The 25,765-nt window shown below is 41.7% G+C and overlaps 1 protein-coding gene across 3 annotated transcripts in view; it reads left to right on the top strand.

Annotated features, from left to right (window-relative positions):
• The first annotated feature begins 673 nt into the window (after positions 1-673).
• Positions 674-25,765, top strand: part of SLC4A7 (solute carrier family 4 member 7) — an 89,478-nt gene continuing 64,386 nt past the window's right edge. The window contains exon 1 of one of the 3 annotated variants that reach the window (XM_059664114.1): positions 674-1,000. In XM_059664114.1, coding sequence (XP_059520097.1) covers positions 941-1,000 — 60 coding nt within the window. In that variant the 5' untranslated portion in view covers positions 674-940. The remainder of the gene's footprint in view (positions 1,001-25,765) is intronic. The other 2 variants (XM_059664117.1, XM_059664115.1) reach the window with 2 other exon arrangements.

The raw sequence follows: 25,765 nt of genomic DNA, 5'->3' as shown, positions 1-25,765 counted from the left end.
GTTCTTCAATGACCCTGTGTGGCAGGTCCCTTCATCATCATCCCCTGTTAGAAGGTATCTGAGAGGCGAATTGAATGGGGGCCGCCGTGGGGCCCGGTCAAGCGGCAAGCACACGACCATACCTGGTCAGGAGTACTCCCTCTTTCACAGACGCGGAGTTGGGGTTCACGCCTACTGAACTGAGGGGGAAAAACTTGCAGGAAGCCTGGAGACCCGTTAGTTGCTTTGGGGTTCCCGTGAGCGCTCTTGAAAAGGGTGGCATCCCCCTTCCCTCCTGCCTTTAAAGAAGTTGGTTAGGAGCTAGGGGCGGCGGTGACCCCCCCACCCCACTTCTAAACTTCAGGGGAACCTCCGACCGGGAAAACCAGTTAGTCATTTCGTTACAGTCATTTCGGATTTTACAAAGAGGGGCGGGGCCTCCAGAGGAGGTGGCACGGGTGTGTGTGTGTAGGGACTCGTGCGCAACTCGCGAGCCGCCGATTGGCTGGGGCGGATGCCCGTCCCGCCTCCTCCCGACCCACCTCCGGGTGGCCTCGCGGCGGGCCCGCGGGTGCGCGGGGGAGGCTGGCGGTGCCAAACTGGCAGGGGGCGTGGCGCTGGGGGCGGGGCCCGGGCGTTGCGCGCGTCACGGGCGGCGGCCCCGCCCCCGGGTCCCTACGCGGCTCTCTCCTCCACCCCCGCCTTGTCCGGCTGCTCGCTCAGTTCTCACTCCACGTTCCACGCCGCGGCCTCGCTGCCCCGCGAGAGGCAGCCCCGCGCTCGCTGCGTGCGCCCGCGCGCCTCGCACCTCGCGCGCTCGCCCGGCTCTCCCCACGCGCGCGCGCCCCGCGCACGGACACACGTTCGTTTCCCCTCGCGCCTTCGGCTCTCGGCGGCGGCGGCGGCGGGCGGACTGCGCGGGGCCACACCGTAGCGGCCGCCGCGGGCTGGCCGGCCGGCCATGGAGGCAGATGGGGCTGGCGAGCAGATGAGACCGCTACTCACCCGGGTAACCAGCAGGGTGAGGGCGCCGCGGGCGGCGGGGTTCCTTGGCCGGGGCGGGGGGCGCGGAGCGAGGCAGACAAAGGCGGGGGGGCGCGGCGGACGTCGCGGTCTGGCCACCCCGTCCGGGCCCCGGCGCCCCTCTACCGCCCCGCGGCCGGCGCGGCTCTCCATCCCCTTTGTGTGGCGGCCCAGGGCGCGGGTGCGAGGGGCGGGCGGCGGCGAGCCGAGGAGGCCCGAGTCGGGGCGGCCGGCAGCGCGCCGCGCGCATCCTCGCCACCCGTATCCTCGGCGCAGCTGGGGCGAGACCCCGGCACCCCCGCAGGGCCCGGCCTCCCCCCCGGGACCCCGATCCTCTCTTCCTTTTTTTCTCTCTCTAGTGCTCGTCCCCTCATTCCCGTGCGCCCTCCCCGGCCGGGGTCTCGGTTCCGGTCGCCTGGGCGCTGGAGTTGAGATGAGCCCCTCGAAAGCCCATCTTCCTCCTCCCTCTAAGGAGGAGCTGGCTCCACCTGTCTCTATCCCCAGGCGGTGGTGAAGAGCTGGGGTGAATCTTCTCCTTCCCCCCCTCCTCCTTCCTCCCGCGTCCCTCCAGCCGGTCCGCTCTGCGCTTTGTTCGGTGAGTTCTCCGGCCGCGTGGACGGCCGCCCTCCCTCCTTTGCGGCCAAGGCTTCTGGTCGCTGCTGACGGTGCCGGGCCCGCCTCCTCCTCTTTTGGCGAAAACCGGAGGCGTCTGCGCCCGCCGCGGGCCAAGTGGGAAGAGGAAGGTGTCCGCAGCCTCCGCGCGGCGCCTCCTTTCATCAGCCCGGCGACATCGCGGTTCCCGGAGGGGGCGGCTGGCTCTGGCTTCAGGCTCAGCGGCCGCGGGCAGTGGGGTGGGCTTGCCAGAGGTCGGCGTGCCCCTCTGGGGTGCTGGCCCGCCAGCCACACCGCGCTCGGGAGACGGACTTCCTGCTCTCGCGCGGGATACATGTGTCCCCAGCCGTGGGGACTCTCTTCTCCCTTCGTCGTTCCCGGCTCAAGGCGCATGGAGGTGTAACACATTTTCCGATTCCCCGTTCTGACTCTGTGGCCAGCAAAAAGGGAGGTTTGCCGTGAAAAAATTTTCCAGCCTTTCACCATTTAGCAGGAAAATTGCTTTTCACGTGTTGGTGTTCATGATTTTCCTTAGCACTCCCCGCCCCACCCCCGCGTCCCCGAGTCTTTTTAAGGATGATGGTAAGGCCCTGGAGAGTGGTCATTCATCATTTTAGTCTGTTTCATTTATAAATTTTCAAGACATGGAGAAAAACTGAATCTCTAGACAGTGAAGTCATTATTGAGCAGTGGTTCCTGAGGTCATTCATAGAGATGGTCATGGAATCTTCTGTAATTGTGTGCCCTTGGAGTAAACTGTCTTAGCACCTTCTCTAATGGTGTGTATCACGCACGTAGTGTTGTTTGCTCTTAAATGTATTATTTGCAAATTTTCAGTTGGGACCTGTAAAGAGCACCCGAGTTTTCATAAAGCTGGATAGGGCCTGTGATGTCTTCTCAAATATTGCCTGCTTAGCTAGCAGAGAAGCACATGATCATGTCATTGCCTTCCAAATCATTCATTCATTCATTGTAATAACATTTGGAACCTGTTGTGTAGTTTCCAACAAGACAGAACCAGCTCCACTCAACAGAACTTACATTAAATTACACTTACAAGTGACTCAGGAATGATCAAACACTATATATCTTTTTAATTTAAATTCTTTATTGTTTAAAGTATTACATAAGCCTCCCTTTTCCCCATTGACCTCTCCCTGGTGCCCCCACCCCCCCAGCTCATGCCCCCCCCCCCCCCCCCACTGTCTGTGTCCATTGATTATGCTCATATGCATGCATACAAGTTCTTTGGAGATCAAACACTATTAATGGCATGGCAGGGGAGCCCTTTGGAAGGGTCTGCCTTCTAAATCTCTGGGGAAATACGACTTAAGGAAGTAAACATACAAATCAGAAATACAAATAAAATGTAAGGAACTATTATACAGTCACAAAATAGGATGGGAGAACAGGAAAACTGTGGTTTAAGTAATAGAGAACACTAACTTGAAAACGGACAAGAGGAACTATTTACTTACTGATTTTTTCCCTCTTCTAGTAAATGAAAGTCATAAAAATGGAAGATAATTATATTCATCAGTCGTAACTTCTCCAACTCATGCCAACTGCTTAGCATAGCCAAAAAAAGGAGCATAAAATTCATAAAATGCTACCTTAGGTATATAATTATGCAAACATTTTTGAATAAATTGGTGGCAGTTTATAGTCTGAAATTTGAGCTCGTCTGTTTCATAATTTAGGCTCAAAGATTATTTTTCCTTCTAAAATTCTGTAATTTCTCATTGATCATAGTTTTGGGATAGAGAGGAAAGTCATATCTTATAAAAATACAACCTTTGTTTGCTTTGTTACAAAAAGTTATCATTGTAGGCCTCCCTTAGAATTGATTTAACTCTCAGTCTTATTTTCTGGTATAGATTAAATCCTGTTAGAACAAGTAGCATTGTTTAGAAGATTCTCAAGTCTTAGCAAATGTTCTTTTAAACAGTACATGATTTAATACAGTTCTGTTACCACTGAAATTTTGGGGCTGTCCCATGAATTTTATTGTAAGATTTCATTCATTTTATGAGTATCTATTACATGCCAGGCACTGGGGTTAGAGGCAAACAAAGTACTAGACAGAGACCTAGCTGTACTGAATTTATTTGGGCATGTGTAGTGAACACAGGGATAGCGCTTGCATTCTTCCTAATTTCATTTGTGAGCACCAGTTAAACCATTTTCATGAGTCTGCTAGAAATACATTTTTAAAAAGTAGTCATTGGGATAAATGAAAGATATAACAACCCAATATGAGTTCAGCGGTGATTGTCAAGCAGGAGGTTTTTGATAAGTCTGTAAGTATCTCGTTCGGCATCTGTGGTTAGCTATTGATAGTTTTAGAGATAATGTGTATCCCAGGCATAATATCAGGATTTTAAGTTACCTTTTTGCCTTATTGCTGGTATATCTGGGGACCACAATCCATGGAGTTGTAATAAGGGGGAGACAGCAAATCTGTTAGCTGTGCAAATGAAACTATAACAATTAATTGTGTTGTGTTGAAGAATTGTTTTTTGTGATAATTCAGGCCGGGAAGTACACAGATTTCCTTCTAAGAGAGTTTAGGCTGTGAAAATTAGAGTGTTTTGTAACACTAGACTCCTGTTACTTGAGTAGGTTAAAATCGAAAGCCAAAGTAACCTGGTGTTGGAGGAACCTGGTATATTATTTTAGTGGTATGTGGTGTGCTAACCAATATATTCTAAAACCTTGGTAGTTAACACTTGTCAACATCCTGTGGTGGGTTGTTTTTCTTCCTCTTTCTTTCCCCTTCTGTCTTACTGTATTTTACCATAAATATGATCTTTGATAGGAACTGCAACTGCCAAAAATGGGCCATTAATATAAAAAAAAGCATACAGGTGATTCATAGGGTTAATGTTATAGATTAGTCAGTCTGGCTTTTGACTTACTATATTATAGCTTCCTTTTATTGATGACGGGTTCTTTCTCCAGGTATCACTTTTTGAGCATACAGTATTTTTAGTTTTGCAGTAAGAATGTATCAGTAGTAAAGCTTTGCGTTTACATATAAGAACGCAATTAGTCCCCCCTTTCCTTAGCTCCCCTTTGGAATGAGAAGTTTTGATCCCTGTGTAAAGCAGGTAGCTATGCCAACATTCTAGTTTACAATGAAGTTTGCCTCTATTTTTGTTTAGCAGAGAACTTTGGGTATTTTGTTGAGTGACACGTGTGGAATTTTACAGCTTGGGGAAATTTAGGATTATTGGAATGATAATGATAACAGGCCATGAAGGGGTCTGGGTTGGCATATTGTTAGGGTAGCGTCCCGCAGTGCTGCTGCTGACAGTCTGCCTGAGGGCAGGGGGCTCGCGTATTGGAGCAGTGCTGGGTTCTAAATGAGTGGCTCTCTGCTTCCACGGGCTAGGCATTTTTAACTAAATGCTGAGATGAGAGTGGCTAAACACTTCTTCACCGCTGCTTAAGAAGATGATATGGTATGTCGTAGATTTGCATTTTTATCTGGAACTAATATGCCAGCACAGGAAGGTCCTAGAGTGGCTATTTTAAGATGCTTTTAAAATTTCCTTTTAAAAAGGGCATTGTAAAATATTTCAGTTTTTCTTAAGCTATAGTTTGGATTTTAGTAAGTTCATTTAAGCAGGGCTTGTTTTCTTTTTTTGACAGTATTTGACTCAGCGGTAAAGCGCATTTCACAGTGAAATAGAAAAGATGCTTTAGTGTTTTGAATATGCTTTCCCACAGTTACTTGATAGGATTTACTTTGCTTGCTTTCATTAATTGTTAAACATGATCCATGTGAATATGCTTTCTTTGCTTTGCACTCTTCATGTTGAATTCTCTGCTGTTTGTTCATTAGCTTTGCAGGCAAAGTGTTCTGGGTTTCCTCTTAGTATTTGGAGTATTAATGGTGCCATAGATAATATAGCACTGTCTATTTAAAATTGCCTTAAAAATAGATGTGACCATGGTGACAATGGATGGATCCCAACGGTCCATGAAGCCCCAGAAACTGAAAAATTTTATGCTTATATGCATTCTTTCCAGGAAGGGTCAAATAACTTTACATTCAGATCTCAAAGGGTTATATAATTAAACCAGCTAAGGAATGCCTTCTCCAAAAATGCGCTCAGCTTGCTTTTGTGCCTTCCTTAAAAAGTTCACACTCTTATATTTTGCTTAAACAGAAGACAATGATTATTACATCCACCCCAGTATTTGCTCAAGTGTGTTTTGCAGAATACAACATCTACAGAAGGTTTTGCCATAGAATCTTTCTAAAGCCAAATAAGTTTGGGAAATACTACATGCTATACTTTTTGGAGATTTACAACATATAATGGTATATTACATTGTGTAATGGTATACGAGAAATCTTGTAATAAATACCTTAAACTTGGATGGGGAGAGAATGCAGCCATGTGAGGTGGGACTTTCTAATGGTTCTTATAAACTATGAACAGTAGGTCACTAATATGTTGTATTTTAAGTTTAAGAAGGCAAGTCCTGTGATATTGCTAATTCGCTTTGTTAAAAAGCAACAGGAGAGATTTGGAAAATGTATCACGTAAGAAGATGCTTTGGAAGCAACCTGATAGGACACTAGTTGAATAAATTATGGTATATTCACACCGTGGGATACTATGATACTACAGGTATAAAAAAAGAATGAGGATGGATGATCCCTTTTTACTGAAGTGGCAAGATCTCTAGGATAAATTGATTTAAAAAGGCAAGGTGTGGGACAGAGAATCCTGTACAGTGCTTTATTCTAAATGGGGGATAAGAAAGTATGATTGTATTTACTAATATTTGTTTGTGTGTTTTTTTGTTAATCCTCGCCTGAGGATATTTTTTTCCATTGCTTTCCTGAGAAAGTGGAAAGGAGGGAGGGAGAAGGAACGAGAAACATTGATTTGAGAGAGACACATTGACCACATTGACCGGTTGTCCCGCACGCGCCCCAATGACGGGCCAGGCATGGAACCCGCAACCCAGGTACGTGCCCTTGACTGGGAATCAAACCCGAGACCCATTGGTGCTCGAGCTGTTGCTCTAACCACTAGGTAACGCTGGCCAGGGCAGTATTTGTGTAAATGTACTGGAAAGATAAACAAAGACCTAATAAAAATGGTTGCCATAGAGGGTGTGAGGGGGACAGGAATTGAAACAGGAGCAGGAATAAAATTTCAGTGCATACCTTTCTATACAGTTTCAATTTTTGAACCATGCAAGTGTATTATCTATTCAGTAAAGTAGGAGGATCTGTTACATTGCTTTATATCAGGGTTTAGCATACCCAATGCTTTTCTGAGAGAGATATGACTGTTGATGTAGATTAATATACTAGGAACTGCTCCACTCTTTGTTATTAAGGTACCACATAAATACTAAAGTTGTTAATGCAAGGCTCAGTACAACCACATATTACATGCCTAATGATACTGAATGCACAAGTCCTTTGGAAATTTTGAGTTTGCACGTTCCTGATGTCCTGATCCTCCTCTCACTTGCAACTCCTTTCTAATCAGGGATTTAGACTAGTTGAGGAGTAAATAGATGGCAGGATGGGGGAGGAGACTGAGGTTGCTGTAATAAATGAAGTGCCGTAGGCATAAGGAAATAACTGCTTGCTTACATATATGATTTTAAACTTAGAAATTTTACTTCGTGATTTTTATACTTACCACTGACTGAGGATAATAAATATTTTTGAAATGACCCAGATTAATTACAATTAATTGTTGAGATTACGGTGGCACAGTTGCAGGGGGCACTCAGTATACGCATATTTCTCTGTTTTTGCTCCAGGAGGCACTGTTTACCTTGAGAACAGTGGAACTGGTCACTCCTTGAATTGTGCAACATGGTTACTACCAAGCACTGCGGGAAGACATCTCTGTAACCATAGGTTCCTCATGTTGTTACACATATTCCATGTGCAATGTCTGTCCCTACACTTTAAAAAGTTAGGTAAAAATAAGACCAAAGAAATGATTTCCAGTCTTTAGAAGCCAATATTTGAAAAAGGTAGACAGCCATTTTTTCCTCTCCTGCAAGTATTTTTCTATTTTCATTTGGGTGTAAACCGCAGTGATGTTCCGAGACTGCAGTACCTCCCATGAAATAGCCTCCCCTAAAGCTTCCCGCTCTCCTCCTCTGATCTGGGTGGGAGGAGGTACATCATGTTTCTCACGTTGATGCGAATCACTGATCTAGAATTTATGGTTTTGTCCTTTGCTGTGGGCAAGTTAGTGAAGAACTGACTTTTTTTTTTAATCTTTATTTTTGAAAGTATTACCTATGTCCTCCTTTCTCCCCCATCGACCCCCTCCAGGCCACCCTCACCACCCCCAACCCCCACCCCAGGCCTTCACCACCCCCCTGTCTGCGTCCGTGGGTTATGCATATATGATCATCCCGCCTTCCCTCCGAGATTCTGCACTCTGTTCCATGCTTCCATGTCTCTGGATCCACAGTGAAGAACCGACTTTTTAGAGAAAGCCTGCTTTGAGTTATGCATTTTGTTAAGCATTTGTTAATCACTTATCATCTGTTATAGATGTGAACTCATGGGCAGAGAGGCTTTTGAGAATTTCTCAGGCCATACAGTTAGTAAGAGGCTAAGCCAGTGGTTCTCAACCTTGGCTGCACATTAGAATCACCTGGGAATCTTGTTAAAATCCTGATTTCTGGGCCTCATCATTAGTAACAAAGAAACAGAATTTCCGGAGGATGAGGCCCAGAAATCAGGATTTTAACAAGATTCCCAGGTGATTCTAATGTGCAGCCAAGGTTGAGAACCACTGGGCTAAGCTGAGATTTGAACCCATGGTGGATGCCAAATCACTGCTCAGCCCCTCATCTGTAGGCTGGAGTAAATAGTCAAAGATCCCTGTTTGTCAGTACCACTTAAAGTTAAGGATATCAGATAATTTTACTTGTATGATACATGAAAGCTCGGTTTGTCTCAGTTAATCGAGTTGACTGTAGTTTACTTCTCTAAGAGGTTTCATTATAACTTTTGTGAATTTGTTGCTAATGTTATAGCAAATATTTCAGTGAAATTTGCCTCTGTCTCCAGATTCCGTGGGGGCTGGGATAGAATTTTTCTGGATCATTGCTAAATCCTCAATTAGGTCTCTTCCAGGGTTTAACACATAGAAAGTATTCAGTGACTATTTGTTCAGTGGATGAATGCTAGCATAACATGAAATGGTAAGGTTGAAGTTGAATATGCCTCTAGTTAACTGCTTAATCAGTCAGTTAATAAATTAGATAGTGTTTTTGTGGTTACCATGAAGACTCCTACTTTGCTTAATATAACTGCCAATAGAAGAGAATGTTTCTTGCCTTGGTTCTATTGAAGGGGGGGGGGGGGTCGAGGATGCATTGGATAAATACAGCTTGGATTGATTCTGAAGTAAGAGTACTTAACCTTTTTTTTTTCTTAGCCTGAGATAGAGTTTTAGGCGAAGTGAATAATAAACACATTAAAATGAAAATTTTATGACTTAAGATATTTTCACAAGTTTTAAACACATTTAAATTGATTGTTGGAAAGCAGAGGGTGGTCTAATTATATATTAATACTTGTGTAATATTTGCTTTAAGAAAATCCATGACTTTTAATGTGTATGTTTATAAAGGACCAATAGCAAGACAAGGGATTTAAATGCCAGATACTATGCCAGCTGTTATGCATATCAGTTTGAAATTGTGCTATTTTATTCTTTAGAACTGTCACATAGAATTTTTTTTCTGTTCGTCTTTTACTTCTATGGTTTTTGAGGTTCGTGGTCTCCCTTTCTTCCTGGTCTTTGCATCCCCTAACTTCCCAGTCCATGCGCCAGTGTTTGCTCAGGTGATATAACTGGCCGGCGCACCGACTCAGTCCTTTCAGTAGTATTCTGTACTTGTTTTTGTTTTGCTTATAATTGTTCCCAAATGACCTCCTGATATGTTCGGGAAGAGCTTCCTCATCCATTCTTGTACATGCCATTAGCAGTATCATCAGGATAATGTTCTCTTAGGAGCTTGTTTATATCTGAGCAAGTTGGTCTCCTTTCTGTTAGGAATAAGGGATTCATTCAGACTAACATTGGCCTTCATTTGGTCTCTCATTTTATTGTATTGGACTGTTATTATTAGGTAATAGGAAATTCACTAAACATCCACAAGCCCCAACCCTCATGTTAAAAACAAGATAAAATTTGGGGGTAACTTAACAACTTAGCCTCTGGCGTAGCAGGTACATGTTTGGGTTTCAGATACACTTGAGCTCCCTGTCCCTAATCTGCCACCAGGTGACCTTGGGCAGCTAACATCTTTGAGTTTCTTTTTTTCTTATCAATAAAATTGAAATTATAGTATCTACAGAGCTTCTTCAGGATCAGGGAAAAATATCCTATCTAATAAAAGAGAAAAATGGTAATTGGCGTACGATGATACCCTTTTCATTGGCTAATCAGGGCTATATGCAAATTAACTGCCAACTATGATTGGCAGTTAACTGCCAACTATGATTGGCAGTTAACTGCCAACTATGATTGGCAGTTAACTGCCAACTATGATTGGCAGTTAACTGCCAACTATGATTGACAGTTAACTGCCAACTAAGATTGGCAGTTAACTGCCAACAAGATGGCGGTTAATTTGCATATGTAGGCACAATGCAGGGAGGCGAAAGGGAAAGCAGGAAGAAGCCCCCTGCCACTGACAGTGATCAGAAACCCAGGGGGGAGCTAAGAGCTGGGGGGCAGGACAAAGGCGGCCCTGGGGCCGCCTTTGCCCTGCCCCCCAGCCATGATCGGAGAATCAGGCGCCTTTTCCGCCCTGGCCAGTGATAGCAGGAAGTAGGGGTGGAGCCAGCGATGGGAGCTGGGCACGGTCGAAGCTGGCAGTCCCAGGAGCTAGGGGTCCCTTGCCTAGGCCTAAAGCGGAGCCCATGATTGCGGGGCCGCTGCAGCTGCGGGTCCCCGCTGCCCGGGCCGGACGCCTAGGCCAGAGGCCTCAGGCCTGGTCAAGGGGCCGATCCGGTGATTGGTGATCGGAGGGTGATGAGGGTCAACTCCTCTGGCCGAGGCATCAGGCCTGGGCGGGGGGCGGAGCCGGGGATTGGGGGGATATGATGGTCCCCTTGCCCAGGCCTGAAGCCTGGGTCAGAGGCGTCAGGCTTGGGCGGGGGGTGGAGCAAGCGATCAGAGGGAGATGGGGGTCCCCTGCCCAGGCATGATTCCTGGGCCAGAGGCCTCAGGCCTGGGCGGGGGCCAGAGCCAGTGATCAGGGGGAGATGGGGGTCCCCTGTCCAAGCCTGACACCTCTGTCAGAGGCGTCAGGCCTGGGCAAGGGGCCGATCCTGCGATTGGAGGGTGATGGGGGTCTACACCTCTGGCCGAGGCATCAGGCCTGGGCAAGGGGCCGATCCTGCGATTGGAGGGTGATGGGGGTCAATGCCTGAGGGCTCCCAGTATGTGAGAGGGGGCAGGCTGGGCTGAGGGACACTCCCCCCCCCCCCACACACCCAGTGCACGAATTTCGTGCACCGGGCCCCTAGTATACTGTATAAAATGATAAATGTTTTCTTGGAAACTTGTTATTAATAATCCTGTGGTTCTTGTGAAATACCTCATGTAACAAAGTTCTAAGAGTTACTGTACATATTGATTGAGAAATAGATTAGAAAATATCCTTAAGTCTTGAGGTCTTCTGGATAGCTCTGTGGCAAAGGGTCACACATTAGGTAAAACCGTCTTCCTCCTGTGTTTCTCCTTTGCTCTCACACTACCACCACACCCAACCCTTCTGACACCAGAGGTGTGGGGGTTTTCCCCACACCAAGCAATTCTGGGACACCAGCTGGGTGTCCTACAATTCATCTCAATTCTGACAGTACCTACTTGGAGATAGTATTAGACCCCAAAGGTCAACCGCTCAGTCTCACTAGGCTACCTCCCTCCCCTCTTCAGATGCCAATTGCAAGTCCAGGTTGTCCCCTGTGCTTCTGCCTGATCAGCTATAAAGCGGAGGTTCTACCACCTCCTTTGATTCGGTTGATTTGCTAGAGCTTCTCACAGAACCCAGGAAGACAGTTTACCAGTTTATTCTGAAAGGGTATGTTAAAGGATACAGATGAACATCCAGATGGAAGAGATGTGTAGGGGAAGGTGCGGGAAAGGGCATAGAGCTTCCATCATGCCTTCTCCAGGTGGGCCACTCTCCCACTGCCTCCACCAACTGGAAGCTCTTTGAACCCTTTGGGATTTGTCTTGAAAGGCTTCATCTGTAGGCATGACAATCATTAACTCCGTTTCTAGCCCCTCCCCCCTGTCTGGAGAATGAAGGGTGGGGCTGAAAGTTCCAAGCTTCTAATTAATCATGGTTTGGCCTTTCTGCTGACCAGCCCCATCCAGGAGCCTACCACAAGTCAGCTTCTTAGAACAAAAGACCCTGCTATCACCTAGGTAATTCCAAGGGATTTAGGAGCTCTGTGTGGAACCAGGGACAGAAAACAATATTTATTTTTTATATTATGTCACAGGTTAGATAGTGGTTATTGAACTTAGCATTACCGCTTAGCATTCAATTTAAAAGAATATCATTACATTTTGACAAAAATGTTTAGAAGTTTGAAGCATAGTATTTTCATTTGATTTTAACCGTTTGACAAAAGATTTAAAATGTGAAATAGGTCTCTCCTTTTAAAAGTAGAGTACTGCCTTGGCTGGTGCGTCTCAGTTGGTTGAGTGCACCAAAAGGTTGCCGGTTTGATTCCTGGTCAGGGCAGTCCATGCATGTTCTGACCTCACATTGATGTCTCTCTCTCTGTCTTCCCCCTCCCTACCTCCCTTCCACTCTCTCTAAAAATCAATGGAAAAAATAATCCTCTGGTGAGGATTAACCAAAACAACAACAACAAAAAACAAGTTTGATAGAGATAAGATATAAATAAAGGTAATTTTATTGATTAGAAATCAAAACAGAGTATTTTAATATAATGATCTTATAGTAAAATATGGGCCCCCCAGAATTTAGAATTCATATTGGAACTGTGATGGGCAGAGGTGGGGGATAACATCATAAAGGGGTCAGGGAAAGAATTTTCATTTAATTTTATTTCAGATCACAGGAAAATGCCAATAGCATGTTTTACATAATTGCATTTATTCAAATTTTATGTTAACTTATTTTGCTATTATCTCTTAATTGCATTGGTTTAGCAATAAATGGGTTTAAAAGGTTAAGTGATGAATATTGAGTGAGTTAGCCATGGGGTATTGTTTTATACTTACAGGGCCTGTGTTTCCACAGATATGATTGTGAACTTCAAGGGGCCGTTTAGAGTATAGTTTGGTGGCAATGAACTTCAGGTCATCGGGGATTACTGCATCTCTGCATCTACAGTAGGTGGAGATATCTGATTGGAAAAATAAATCATGTTCATTGAGAACATTTTTGTAGAAAGCCAAACTGATATCATTTCTGTTTTATTTTTCAAGCTGCCTCAAGTGAATGCACATATCCTATATAATAAAAGGCTAATATGCAAATTGACTGAATGACAGAAAAACCGGTTGCTATGATGTGCACTGACCACCAGGGGGCAGACGCTTGCCAATAGGAGCTGCCTCCTGGTGGTCAGTGCACTACCACAGGGGGAGCGCCACTCATCCAGAAGCTGGGCTCATGGCTGGTTGGCGCAGCGGCAATGGCGGGAGACTCTCCTGCCTCCACAGCAGCCAGCACTAAGGACCCCTGGGGGATGTCCTACTGTCGGGAGCGGGCCTAAGCTGGCAGGCGGACATCCCCCAAGGAGTCCCAGACTGTGAGAGGGCTCAGGCCTGGCTGAGGGACACCCACACCCCCCCTCTTCTAGTGCATGAATGTCCTGCACTGGGCCTCTAGTATTATAATGAATGAGCATTGGTAGACTAATTTTGTTTGGGTCTGTTGGTAGGGGTTGTTTACTGTTCAAAGCCTTAGATCACTTTAGAGTACAGCTTCTGCTTCTGTTTGTCATCTGATATAAGTGAACTTGACCTGTGGTTTACAGAGTGCAGGTCTGGGGCCTTTAATCAGAACTTTTTACTCACTGTGTTGATTGTGAATTAAAAGTTTTTGCTCCCCCTCACCCCTACCCACACCCGCCCGCCTTGTCCTCCATTATTCTGAGTAGCTATGGAACTAAAACTCTGACCAGCCTCTGCTTGTTCAGCTTTTAAAGTAGTTGTTAAATAAAACTTAGGGAGGGTTTTCTCAAATGTTCATTCTCTGAACCTTCTCTACTAACAATGACATACAAACACCTACCGCGGTCAGTCAGGCGGGCCCTCCGGACTGGGGGGGGTCCCTCAATGGTGCTGGGGATCCCGGCGAGCCCCCAAAATGTTATGACTTTCCATTGATTTGAAAAAACGATTTATTGGATTATCACAAGTACTTAAAGACTAAAAGGCAACAGAGTAGACAGTAACAGAACATGTTGCAGGTGGTAAGGACACATAGTGTGTGAAACTTGTTTGTCTTATGTATACATACATAGACATGTAATCAGATATGTATGTGCTGTATTTCCAGAGCCTGCTATTAAATGTATTTCTTCTCAGGGGTTGCTATTCAAAAAGGAAAAGGAAATTGATTTCTGTAGATGAGCATTTGATTACATTCTTTTGGGATAATATACATATATAGTATAACATGTATATATCTATATATCTATAAACATTTCCTCATTAAAAATTTTAACATTCAAGTAAGTATTGAGATTAAACATGTCTAAATGCTACATCAAGAAGTTTTTATATTGGAAAATTTAACTTCATGTTTCGTTAACAGTAGCTTACTGGTTTCATGTATATTAAGTGAGGTGTCATGAGAAGGAAGAACTGCCAGTGGATTTTCTCTGTTCAATATCAAACTCGCGTCAACTGTTTCAGCTTTTAGACTCATGGACAAAAACAAAAATTGGAGTATCTGAAATTAGAAAGACTTTGTTTAGTCAGTTTGACCCAGAAGTACCAGAAATAGTGCAATATATTGAATGAGATCATTTGGAAAGGACTTATGGAAAACTCTATTGATAAAATCTTATCTTTAGGAATGTAGCAATTGAATCATTACTCTATTACTGAACATTGACTGCTTTGAGTTTTTGGAAGAGGCAAGATGATAAGCATGGAATGCTTAATGACACTGAACTATAATTCTTATATATTTTATGTGTAAGTAAAAAATAGAGCAAACTTGAAAGACAAGTATTGTTTATGGTGTAGGATAACCCTAGAGAGTTAGTTTTTTTTTTTAAAGAGAATTCTGAAGTACATTCCATTGGGTTCAACAGTTTATGATGTAGGAAGGAATGAGAGATTCTGTTTGATAAGCTATAATTTAAAACTCTGTATTTTCAGTTTAAGTATCTGAAAGTGAAAAAAGCAGAATAAGTTCCTGTATGATTCTGTTTTTTTTTTTCTTGTTGTGTCTTCAAAGGAAGGAAATGTAATATTAAATATTATTAATATTGAATGTTGAAATAGATCAAAAGTTAGTATTGAATGTCTCTTGGAGGTGGAAATTAAGGGTAAATAGATGGTCACAAAGAGCCTGCATTATATTTGTAATAAAAGTATTTTTAAGTATCGGAATTTATCTTTTTTTTAAAAAAAATATATTTTATTGATTTTTTACAGAGAGGAATGGAGAGAGATAGAGAGTTAGAAACATCGATGAGAGAGAAACATCGATCAGCTGCCTCCTGCACATCTCCCACTGGGGATGTGCCTGCAACCCAGGTACATGCCCTTGGCCGGAATCGAACCCGGGACCCCTCAGTCCACAGGCCGACGCTCCATCCACTGAACCAAACCGGTTTCGGCCGGAATTTATCTTTTTATAAAAGCTGCTTCTTACACAGGTCAGTGGAATGATTATCCCTAAAAGAGTTAAATTATTTTGCAGGAATTGGACAACGTCTCATTGTTTTTCTGAGACTATCAAGTGCATAGCAACGGCTTCAATTAGTGCCCTCGGTGTTTGGTTTTTTAACTGTAAAGATGGTTGCAGTGAAAATTATTTCCACATAATTGAGATTTAGGTTTTTGATGAGTTTAAATGTGGGCATGGCTATCATCTTACCAGAAATTCTCTCAATTACTGCAGTTCTAGAACTGAGTCCCTTTAGAGCAGCGGTTCTCAACCTGTGGGTCGCGACCCCTTTAGGGGTTGAACAACCCTTTCACAGGGGTCGCCTAAGACCATCGGAAAACACATATAATTACATATTGTTTTTGTGATTAATCACTATGCTTTAATTATGTTTAATTTGTACCAATGAAATTGGGGATCACCACAACATGAGGAACTGTATTAAAGGATTGAGGCGAAGGTTGAGAACCACTGCCTTAGAGGTTTTCAAGCATAATTAGTGTTTGAACTTTTGTTGACTGTTAGGTCCTCAATGGAAGCATTATAGGAATTTATGCCTTTTTATATTTTACAGTGTCATTCATGGGATTCAGGAACCAGTATTCGCCCATAATTTTTATGCTTTAAATTTTGAGGCTCTCTGGTTGCTTGTTTCCCCACCCCACTATTTGTACTTTTTACCATATCCAGTTACCATTCATCACCCATGTATATTTTATTTAAATATCTACACTGTTACCAATTTTTTCAAAATCTTTTTTTTTTTTGAAAGGTATTCATGCAGAGACTTGTCAGGGCTTTTAAAAATAAAATCATTAAGTAGATGGTTTTTCTTACTTTTTCTTTCTGTGTTCTTACTTGGAACCCCTGCGATCTCGTGCTTTGGTACCTCACCTAGACTTGCCCACTGTGAACAGTAGCCACCGCCTTTCTCATTCTTTGCATTTAAACACTCACTGCTGCTCAGTGCTGTGTGAGAAATTGAGACAGACATCCCATAAAGATTTACTCTTTCCAGGGTTCAGTAAGTTCAGAGGACATGATATTTGTAAAAAGTTAAAAAATAATATTTGTACCATAGGGGTATCTGCAAGTGTTAGTCACTTTGTAAAATACATTGATTTAAAAAAATAATCTTCAAATTTATTATAAATGAGGGTGATGTGCACATTTTTGATATTTGCTAATAGTTTAACTATCTACTCGTGTTGTGAATAAAGTAGAGAACATAACAGGTCAGAACATAACCCTGTCAGTAACGTGTAATAGTATAATAACATTGTTCCTATTCTACACGTGAGGAATAAAAAGATTAGGCCTCTGCTCAGGGTCACATAGCTAGTGGGTGGAGGAGTCCGAGTTCAGACCCAGCTCTCAGGCCCCAGAACGGGGCGCTGAATGCCCTTGACCATCTATTAATAACCTTGCCGGGGACAGTGCTCACAAAGCAACCTAGAATACCTCTTATTTTGTGCTTGATAGAGTATCTTTTTGTTAATATGAATGTAAACATTTATTTGACTGTGTACTGGATATGGCTCGTGTGTTCTAAACGTTAAAAGGTCATGGTTTTCCTTGTTATTTAGCCAGTTTTTTCCCTCTCCCTGCTGAGAAGACTGATTAAAAAAAAGAACGTTTTTATTATCTTAGTGTATGTGTTGAACATATAAAACCCTTCTCTTTGGAAGCGTATGCTGTATAGCTGAATTACCCTATGTCTGTCTTCCCTGTTATCTACTAATGTTCACTCCCCATCTTGTATTGAAAAAGTTGGCACCTGACTCAGTCTTCTTGTAGGTCTCCCAGGTGAAGGCCTTTTCATTATGGATTGTTTGAGAGTGAAAAATGGGGTGATCTGTTTTAGTTTGTTGATTTTCTCCTCAACTGGGACACCCACTCCCATTCTGTAATGCACATGGATGGCCTCATGTGCTGGAGCGTCTCTAGATGCCAGTTCCTAAATTTGGATATTTAAGAGTCAGAGTTGAGTCCAATCTCTCCCCTCATGGTAGTGTTCCCTACACCCATCAGAATGTCCACCCTTAAAAAAGTCTGCTTTTGCCATTCTTGAACAAGTGTTACTGAATAATTTTTTCCTCAATAGTTAGAATACTGGTTTTTTTTTGTAACACTGGAAAGGTACTGCATTATTTCAAGCAAAAGATGACAGAGGCATGATCCATGGCAGTCAAAGGAAGTATGGAGAGAAGTCGATTTATTAGAGAGATAAGGATGCTGAATCCACGGGATTTGGGTTTTGGGTATAATGCTCATACTTTCAAATTTGAGCCAGACAATGGTGCCATTCACTGATAAGAAATTAAGAAATTCAGAAAGAGGTTTGATAAGACCAACTTAAGACATGTCAAGTGTCGGCTGAGTTATCCAAGTGAAAGGGGCAGTGGGTAGAGTCCCCTTCTGGTATCTTCTGCTAACTTTGGGCCATGGATTCTAAACTGCGTAGAGAAGTGGACAAAGAGGGACAAAAAACAAAAACACAAAATACAAAAAAAAAAAAAAGGTGAGTTAAGTGATTGAAGAGCTTCAAAGTTCAAAAAATAAAAAGCAGAGTGAGAGAGCTGGGGATGGAAGAGACTCTTAAAGAACAAGTGGGCACTTACATTCAGGAAACAGGTGGAGGTCAGGGGATGGAAAGTTACTCAGGAAACAGCAGAGGTAAGGGGGATTCTTGTTAGACCAACTCAGTAGAGTTGCTGAAGGCAGACAGGACATAAACTCCAGGCTGGGTCAGATACCGAGGATTAGGGATTTTCCTTAAAATGATTTAACAGGATTCTTGCTCAAACTGGATTCTCCAAGGACAGAGAGGGAAGCCAAAGGTCGGTTCTGAGCCTCATTCAAGTTTGGTCAAAGGAGAGAGTATTTGTAGGAACTGATGAGCTCCTGAGTATCATTCTTTAGTGTTGCCTTGATAGAGGGATTTTGTACCACTGATGATACTCCCCATCGCTCTCAGTTTGAGTTGAAAACTCACCTAGGCCCTGGAAGGTCTGGCTCATTTTTCTCCATCTTTTTCTGTCGTTATTGTTCTTTCCTCCTATTCTACATTTCAACCATATCCAAATGATTTTAGTTATTTGAATATACTATAGTTATTCTCATCTCTGGATCTAGGCACTCCTAGCCCAGTGCCTAACACATAGTAGGCACTTGTTTGATGATTAAGTGAATAAAGGAACAAATGAATGTGTCTTGTAGTAGAAGGATAGGCATAAAAATCTCTGAATTATATATCCAAATGATTCACTTAGTGAGAAAAGACACTTAAAATATTTTATTCTATTGAAGAATTAGTTGATAATGCAAAGGGCAACTTAGATTTAGAATAATGTCTACTATATTTTATAGTACATTCTAAGATGCAGCTTTGCGTAAAATGAATGGAAAGTCATTTGCATTGAAGAAACCTTTAACATAAAGGTTGGTGCTAAATATCCTTAGACTCAGGTTTGATGCTATTTCATGGCTACAATCTTGATTGTTTACTCTGTCTCCTAGAATTCATGGGGAGGTGACTTTAAATGAGTGTGAAACTATTACCACAACTGGATAATGCTAGGACCAATACCCATGCTAGGACCAATTCTTTTCTTTTTTTTTTTTTTTAACCTTTCAAAATGTTAGTATTTTATAAGCAAACTAGAGGCCCAGTGCATGGATTTGTACACCAGTCCCTCGGCCTGGCCTGCACCCTCTTGCAATCTGGGACCCCTCTGGGGATCTCGGACTGCAGTTTCGGCCTGATCCCCACAGACCCAATCCCTGCACCGGGCCTCTATATATCTACTAGAGGCCTGTTGCACGAAAAGATTCGTGCAATAGGCCTTCCCTTCCCCTGGCTGCTGGCACCAGTTTTCCTCTGGCACCGGGGTCCCAGGCCTTCGCTCCGACCGGCGCCGCCTTCAAGCCTTCGCTCTGCCGCTTCGTGCCTACATATGCAAATTAACTGCCATCTTTGTTGGCCGTTAATTTGCATATCTTGCTGATTAGCCCATGGGAGCCGTAGCAAAGGTATGGTCAATTACCACGTTTGTCTGTTATTAGATAGGATAGTAATAAAAGCGTAATTTGCTAATTAGACCAGACACCCGGACGTCCTTCCGGACTAAGCTGCGGTGGTGGGGCCGAGGCAGAGATGGTTAGGGGCAATCAGGCAGGCAGGCAGGCAGAGGCAGTTGGGGGCGATCAGGCAGGCAGGCAGAGGGGTTAGGGGTGATCAGGCAGGCATGCAGAGGGGTTAGGGGTGATCAGGCAGGCAGGCAGAAGGGTTAGGGGTGATCAGGCAGGCAGGCAGGCAGGCCAGTGGTTTAGGAGCCAGCGGTCCCAGATTGCGAGAGGGTGCAGGCCAGGCTGAGGGACCCCCTCCCCACCCCATCTCCTGGGCATGAATGTCGTGCACCGGGCCTCTAGTATATAGTAAAAGCTATATGTGACTTGCTCTGAATCTGTCTAGCATGGAATATTGTATTTTGTTTTTACCACTAAGAAATCTGTTATATACATACAGAGTTAATAAAATTGGGCATAAAAAATTATATCTTCAAGGAGCTTGAAATTAGTTGGAAGATGGTGGTGAATATGTACAGAATAAATTTAATTTTACTTGAATGCAAAATGTAAAATTCACATAGTATGTGACCAGTAAAGATGATGATGTAGTAGGGTGGTACTAATACCTAATATTTAATTGTTTATTTTGTGCCATGAACTTTTCTAAGCTCATTACATTCATTATCTTGTTTAATTTTACACCCTATCAGTTGTAACTACTGTTATCCGAATTCTACAGGTGAGGACACAGATCTAGTGAGATTAAGTAACTTGCCCAGCTAGTGAGTAGCAGAGCTGGGGTTTGAATTCAGGCTATCTGACTCTAGCACCTATACTCATTAATGTTTTATCTTCAGCCAAAATAAACTGGTTGACAAATTGCATTATACATGTACAGGTACAGTTTTCATGGTCTTAATTTTATGCTAGTAGTATAAAGTATCTAGTCTTAATTTTATGCTAATATAATTTATGGAGATAATTTCTTGGATAAGGTCCTTAATTAGAAGCTGTTTCTCAAGTATATGTAAATTATCTTAATTACTTAATACAATTCTGTGCACTGTTTGCTTATTTATTCATGATTTGGTTTCTGTGAGCTCCTCTATTTCTTCCATAACCATCTATTTTAAGGTTGCCGTTTATTTTCCAAATGAGATAACTGTTCCTACGTCCACTTTATATAGTCCTAAGATTTCATGATATCTCTTTATTTGTTATAGCTTCTTCTATTCTCTTTGTCTTTGCCAGTTTATCCTTTAAAAATTACTATGGCCCTAACCGGTTTGGCTCAGTGGATAGAGCGTTGGCCTGCGGACACAAGGGTCCTGGGTTCGATACTGGTCAAGGGCATTTACTTTTGTTGCGGGCACATAACCAGTGGGGGGTGTGCAGGAGGCAGCTGATAGATGTTTCTCTCTCATCGATGTTTCTAACTCTATCCCTCTCCCTTCCTCCTGTAAAAAATGAATAAAATATATTTTAAAAAATTACTATGATGTTAGTGAATATTGGGAAAGAGAAGACATAAACCCAAACCCAAGTCTTTGATCTTTCGTGTTCTTTGATGACCTCTGTAAGCATAAAGTGAGTTACTATTGTTAGGAAGCTTTATTTTTTTATTTTTAAATATATTTTATTGATTTTTTACAGAGAGGAAGGGAGAGAGAGAGAGTGAGAAACATCGATGAGCGAGAAACATCGATCAGCTGCCTCCTGCACATCCTGCACTGGGGATGTGCCCGCAACCCAGGTACATGCCCTTGACCGGAATCGAACCCGGGACCCTCCAGTCCGCAGGCCTACGCTCTATCCACCGAGCCAAACCGGTTTCGGCAGGAAGCTTTATTTTTATTCACATAAAATTAATGTCTCTTGTTAGAGAGCAAATATGGATAATATTGGGAGAATGTGAAATAGAATATCTGATTGGCGTGTTTGTTTGAATTCAATTGAATTGGTTTCTAAAAGTATTTAAAGCCCGAGTTGGTTTGGCTCAGTGGATGGAGCGTCAGCCTGTGGACTGAAGGGTCCCTAGTTCGATTCCGGTCAAGGGCACAGGCCCGCTTGCGAGCTCGATCCCCAGTAGGGGGCATGCAGGAGGCAACCGATCCATGCTTCTCTTTGATGATGGATGTTTCTCTTTCTCACTTTTCCTTCCTCTCTGAAATCAATAAAAATATTATTAAAAAATAAAAGTATTTAAAGTTAGGTTATATGCTACTGAGCATGAGGATAATTGCCTGATGAATTAATTTTCATTAGCATCTGGGTTATTTGAAAGATAAATGTTATATTGAATCTTTAAAAAAAAGGAACTAGTATCAAAGAGTAAATGGCAACAGCATTTGTTGTAAATGGTAAAGCCCTGCCAGTTTACCTGCAGAGTGGTTAAATTTGACAATATCTTAATCTTAAATCCTCAAACTATTTCTCTTTAATAATTGACAGTTTTTACTCCAGGAAGTAAAAACAAATGGAATAAGTTTTGTGCATGTTCCACGCAGGGTTCTTTTGTTTATCTGGAGTCAGAGATATATTTAAACTCACTATAGTTAGAGATATATTGTAACCATACAGGTTTTTTTTTTTTTGCTGGAATCCAGGGAAAGCCACACCAGAAAGAGGAAGGAAAGCTAGCTCAGAGAACAGTGATCTCTAATCATCTTCCTCATTTCTGAGGTATGGCTTCTTTGTCAGGTGACACTTGGAAGTCACTCATATTTTCTATCTGCATTTGCTTCAAGTTTCTCTTCCTTTTTCTGCCAGTCTGACAGAGTCCATACTCTGGATCCTTCTAAGCAAGGCTGGTCTATGAAGTTCAGTAGGTTAACCAGATAACTGCATTGTGGTGACAATGTGAAACAACTTTAAAGAATGACTTTTCATTTACTTCATTCTAAGCATTGATTATTCAGGGGTACATACAAAATGCCTGTATGAAAACTATAGCTCTACAATCTCCTAACTATTTAATATATAAATGGAATATTTATATAATAGTTATTTATCTTATTAATATTTAAATGTTTCTGAATCTAATTAAATGCCCAGGTTTGTCAAAGCAGGTGCCAGGAAAGTGTTTTCAAACCCTGAATTTTTCTTGCCTAGAATAGATACTTAGGGGATACGTATCCTCTTGCCATGAGCACTGCATGAGATCAATTCCACATGCCTAATGATAGCCACCAGGTGGCGATCTTAAACATTGTTGAAGATTAGTAGTAGGTAGTAAAAACTGAATTGGTTGCCCAAATGCAGTTTTCACCGTAATAAAATATCTGAACACTATAGTCAGGTATTGTGTTTCTACACATAGCAATGCATGTCTGTGTAGTAAGAATAGAACTAACTTCTTTGCCCATCATTATTAAAGGGCATTGTTCTTCTTACATTATTTTTTAAAGAGTTTCAGAAAATTGAGAAAAGAACAGTTTTAAATGACAGAATTTAAAACATGTTTTCTCTTAGCTAAGAAAATAGTGCACTGACTGCTTCCCCCCTCCCTATTTTTGTTAAATTAAGAGAAGCGTTTCTAGGTCCTTTATGTCAGCAGCACCATCTACATCGTTAGTAGTTCTACCCTCTGTTATGCTTCTATACTAAAAAAGTGACTTCACATCTGTAAAGGGAACTTAACTGGGTACTACATATGTTTTCTTTCCCCCCATATTTACTTTAAATTAACATTTTTTTACATTTATTGGGGTGACATTGGTTAATAAGATTATATAGGTTTCAAGTGCACATTTCTATCTACATGATCTGCATGTTGTGGTGTGTGCCCAACTCACAAAGTCAGATCATCTTCCATTACCATATATTTGACCCCTTTTACCCTTTACTACTCCCTGCCCCACTCACTCCCCTTCTCTGGTAATCACCATACTGTTGTCTCTGTGTATGAGTTTTTGTTTTTCTTGTTTATTCATTTGTTGCTTTCAGTTTTATATCCCACATATGAGTGAAATTATATGGTTCTTTACTTTTTCCGTCTTATTTCACTTAGCATGATATGCTCAAGGTCCATCCATGTGCTTTCTTAATCATTTTAATACTTGTACAATTCTCCACCTAACTTACATTTCTAGACTCCCCACCTCCCCTTTTAGCTGATTGAAATTCACAGTTGATCTTTTTTTTTTTTAAATATATTTTGTTGATTTCTTACAGAGAGGAAAGGAGAGGGATAGAGAGTTAGGAACATCGATGAGAGAGAACCATTGATCAGCTGCCTCCTGCACACTCCCTATTGGGTATGTGCCTGTAACCAAGGTACATGCCCTTGACCGGAATTGAACCTGGGACCCTTGAATCGAACCTGGGACCCTTGAGTCCGCAGGCCGACGCTCTATCCATTGAGCCAAACCAGTTAGGGCCACAGTTGATCTTTAATGTCTTTGGAGAAGCATGATCTTTGTTGAAACATAGACTGATCTATATATTCTTCTGTACTTTATGTTTATATAAACATATTTTCAAATAATGTTTTATCTTTTGTAAAGCATAAAAACGTGATCATAAACTGTAAAACTTGATTTTTAGAATTTTATTTGAATATTGGCTTAGTGGTACCTAGGATAATGTCACAGCAGATAAAATTTTGGAGAAATGGATGTTTTGTATTTTGATGAAGAATAACATTTCTTTTTTCCCATTTGGGAAATGAAAAATTTGTATGCACCTAATTCGTTTTTTTCTCCTGGGGACTCTTAACCTTCTTTCCCTCATTTTCCCCCTCCTTCTTTCTCTTCTTTTTCCCCCCTATCTAAATCCTTCTTCTCAGGGTTTTTATAATCCAGTGGGAGTGAGACATAGGCATGACCAGGAGGTTAAGCTCTTAAATACTAGTGGGGAGGCCAAGATTTTCTACAGGAGGTAAACTTCAGGAGGTCATTGTAGAAATTGGCATTGAACTTGATTGTTTGCAGATGTTCTTTATTCTGGGCTTGATGCATTGAGAATTTTTAAAATCAGTGTAAAAAATGTCTTTTCTATTAGTTTCTTCAGATTTATGTTTATTTGCCAAGTATAAATCATAGAAACTCTGAAGGTTTAAAAATATGATAAATAATTATATGATTTATTGTAACTGTTGATATCATTGGGGTTTCTAATTCGGATTTGAAGGCTGTGGCGTGTCTTTGACCTGGTATCTACTGTCTCATAAAGCAGTGGAAGATTAACACAAAGTATTTTTTTCTGTTTAGTACATTATTTCAGTTTTAAATTTCTTATGTTGTTATTTTTCTGTTGCACTTCTCAGTGAATTCTACAGGATTAGCGGGTAGTAAGACTTTATTTTTGGGATATAGATAATTTCTGTTGAAAGTACATTGACTTACTTTGTTAAAATTTAGACTGTGATGGTTTCAGGAAGCAAATTTGTATATTCAAAGATATATTTTTAGTTTAATTTGAATTATATGAATTTGGTAGACGTTTTATTCATTCATGTTCAGTTAGAATTTTGTTTTAACTAACTATAGTTGGAAATTGTTTTTTCTTGAATTAGTTGAAATAGTTTTAGACCAGTGGGTTTCAGTATAACAATGCACAAAACACTCATTTGAAATGGTTTCAGATTCCACCTTGCAAACTGACCTTTAAGAAATGACTACTTGTTGAATTTGGTGAAGTTTCAAAGAGTATTAGTCACAAGTTATCTGAAAAGAGTATTAAAACATCCCTCCCTTTTCCAACAGAGTATTTGTGTGAACCTAGATTTTTTTTAATATATAATTCAACCAAATAACAAATCATATGAGATTGGTTACAGAAGTAGATATAAGAATCCAATTGTCTTCTCTTAAGTCAGATATTAGAAATTTGGGAAAATGTTGAAGTCATTCTTCTAAGTGTTTTTATTTTTGAAAAATGATTATTTTCATTAAAATGTTATTTATGTTATTATGTAATGGCTATATTATTTTAAAAATGAATTTAAATATTTTGAAGTTTTCTCAGTTTTACTTTCAACGGTAAATATTGATGTTAAACTCATATAAACAAAGGCTCTTTGGGGGTCTTCAATAATTATCTTAAAAAGTGTAAAGAGATATTGAGTTAAAAATTGGAGAGGTGCTGCTCATTTCCTTTTTCCCTTTTAGATTTTATCCATCTGAATACTTAACTTTTGGTTAAAATGATTATTATAAACCATAATATGATT

Source organism: Myotis daubentonii, chromosome 14 (assembly GCF_963259705.1).
Source record: "Myotis daubentonii chromosome 14, mMyoDau2.1, whole genome shotgun sequence".
Lineage (NCBI taxonomy): Eukaryota > Metazoa > Chordata > Mammalia > Chiroptera > Vespertilionidae > Myotis > Myotis daubentonii.
Note: the sequence above shows the minus strand (reverse complement) of the source record. Positions and strands in the feature narration are given on the sequence as shown.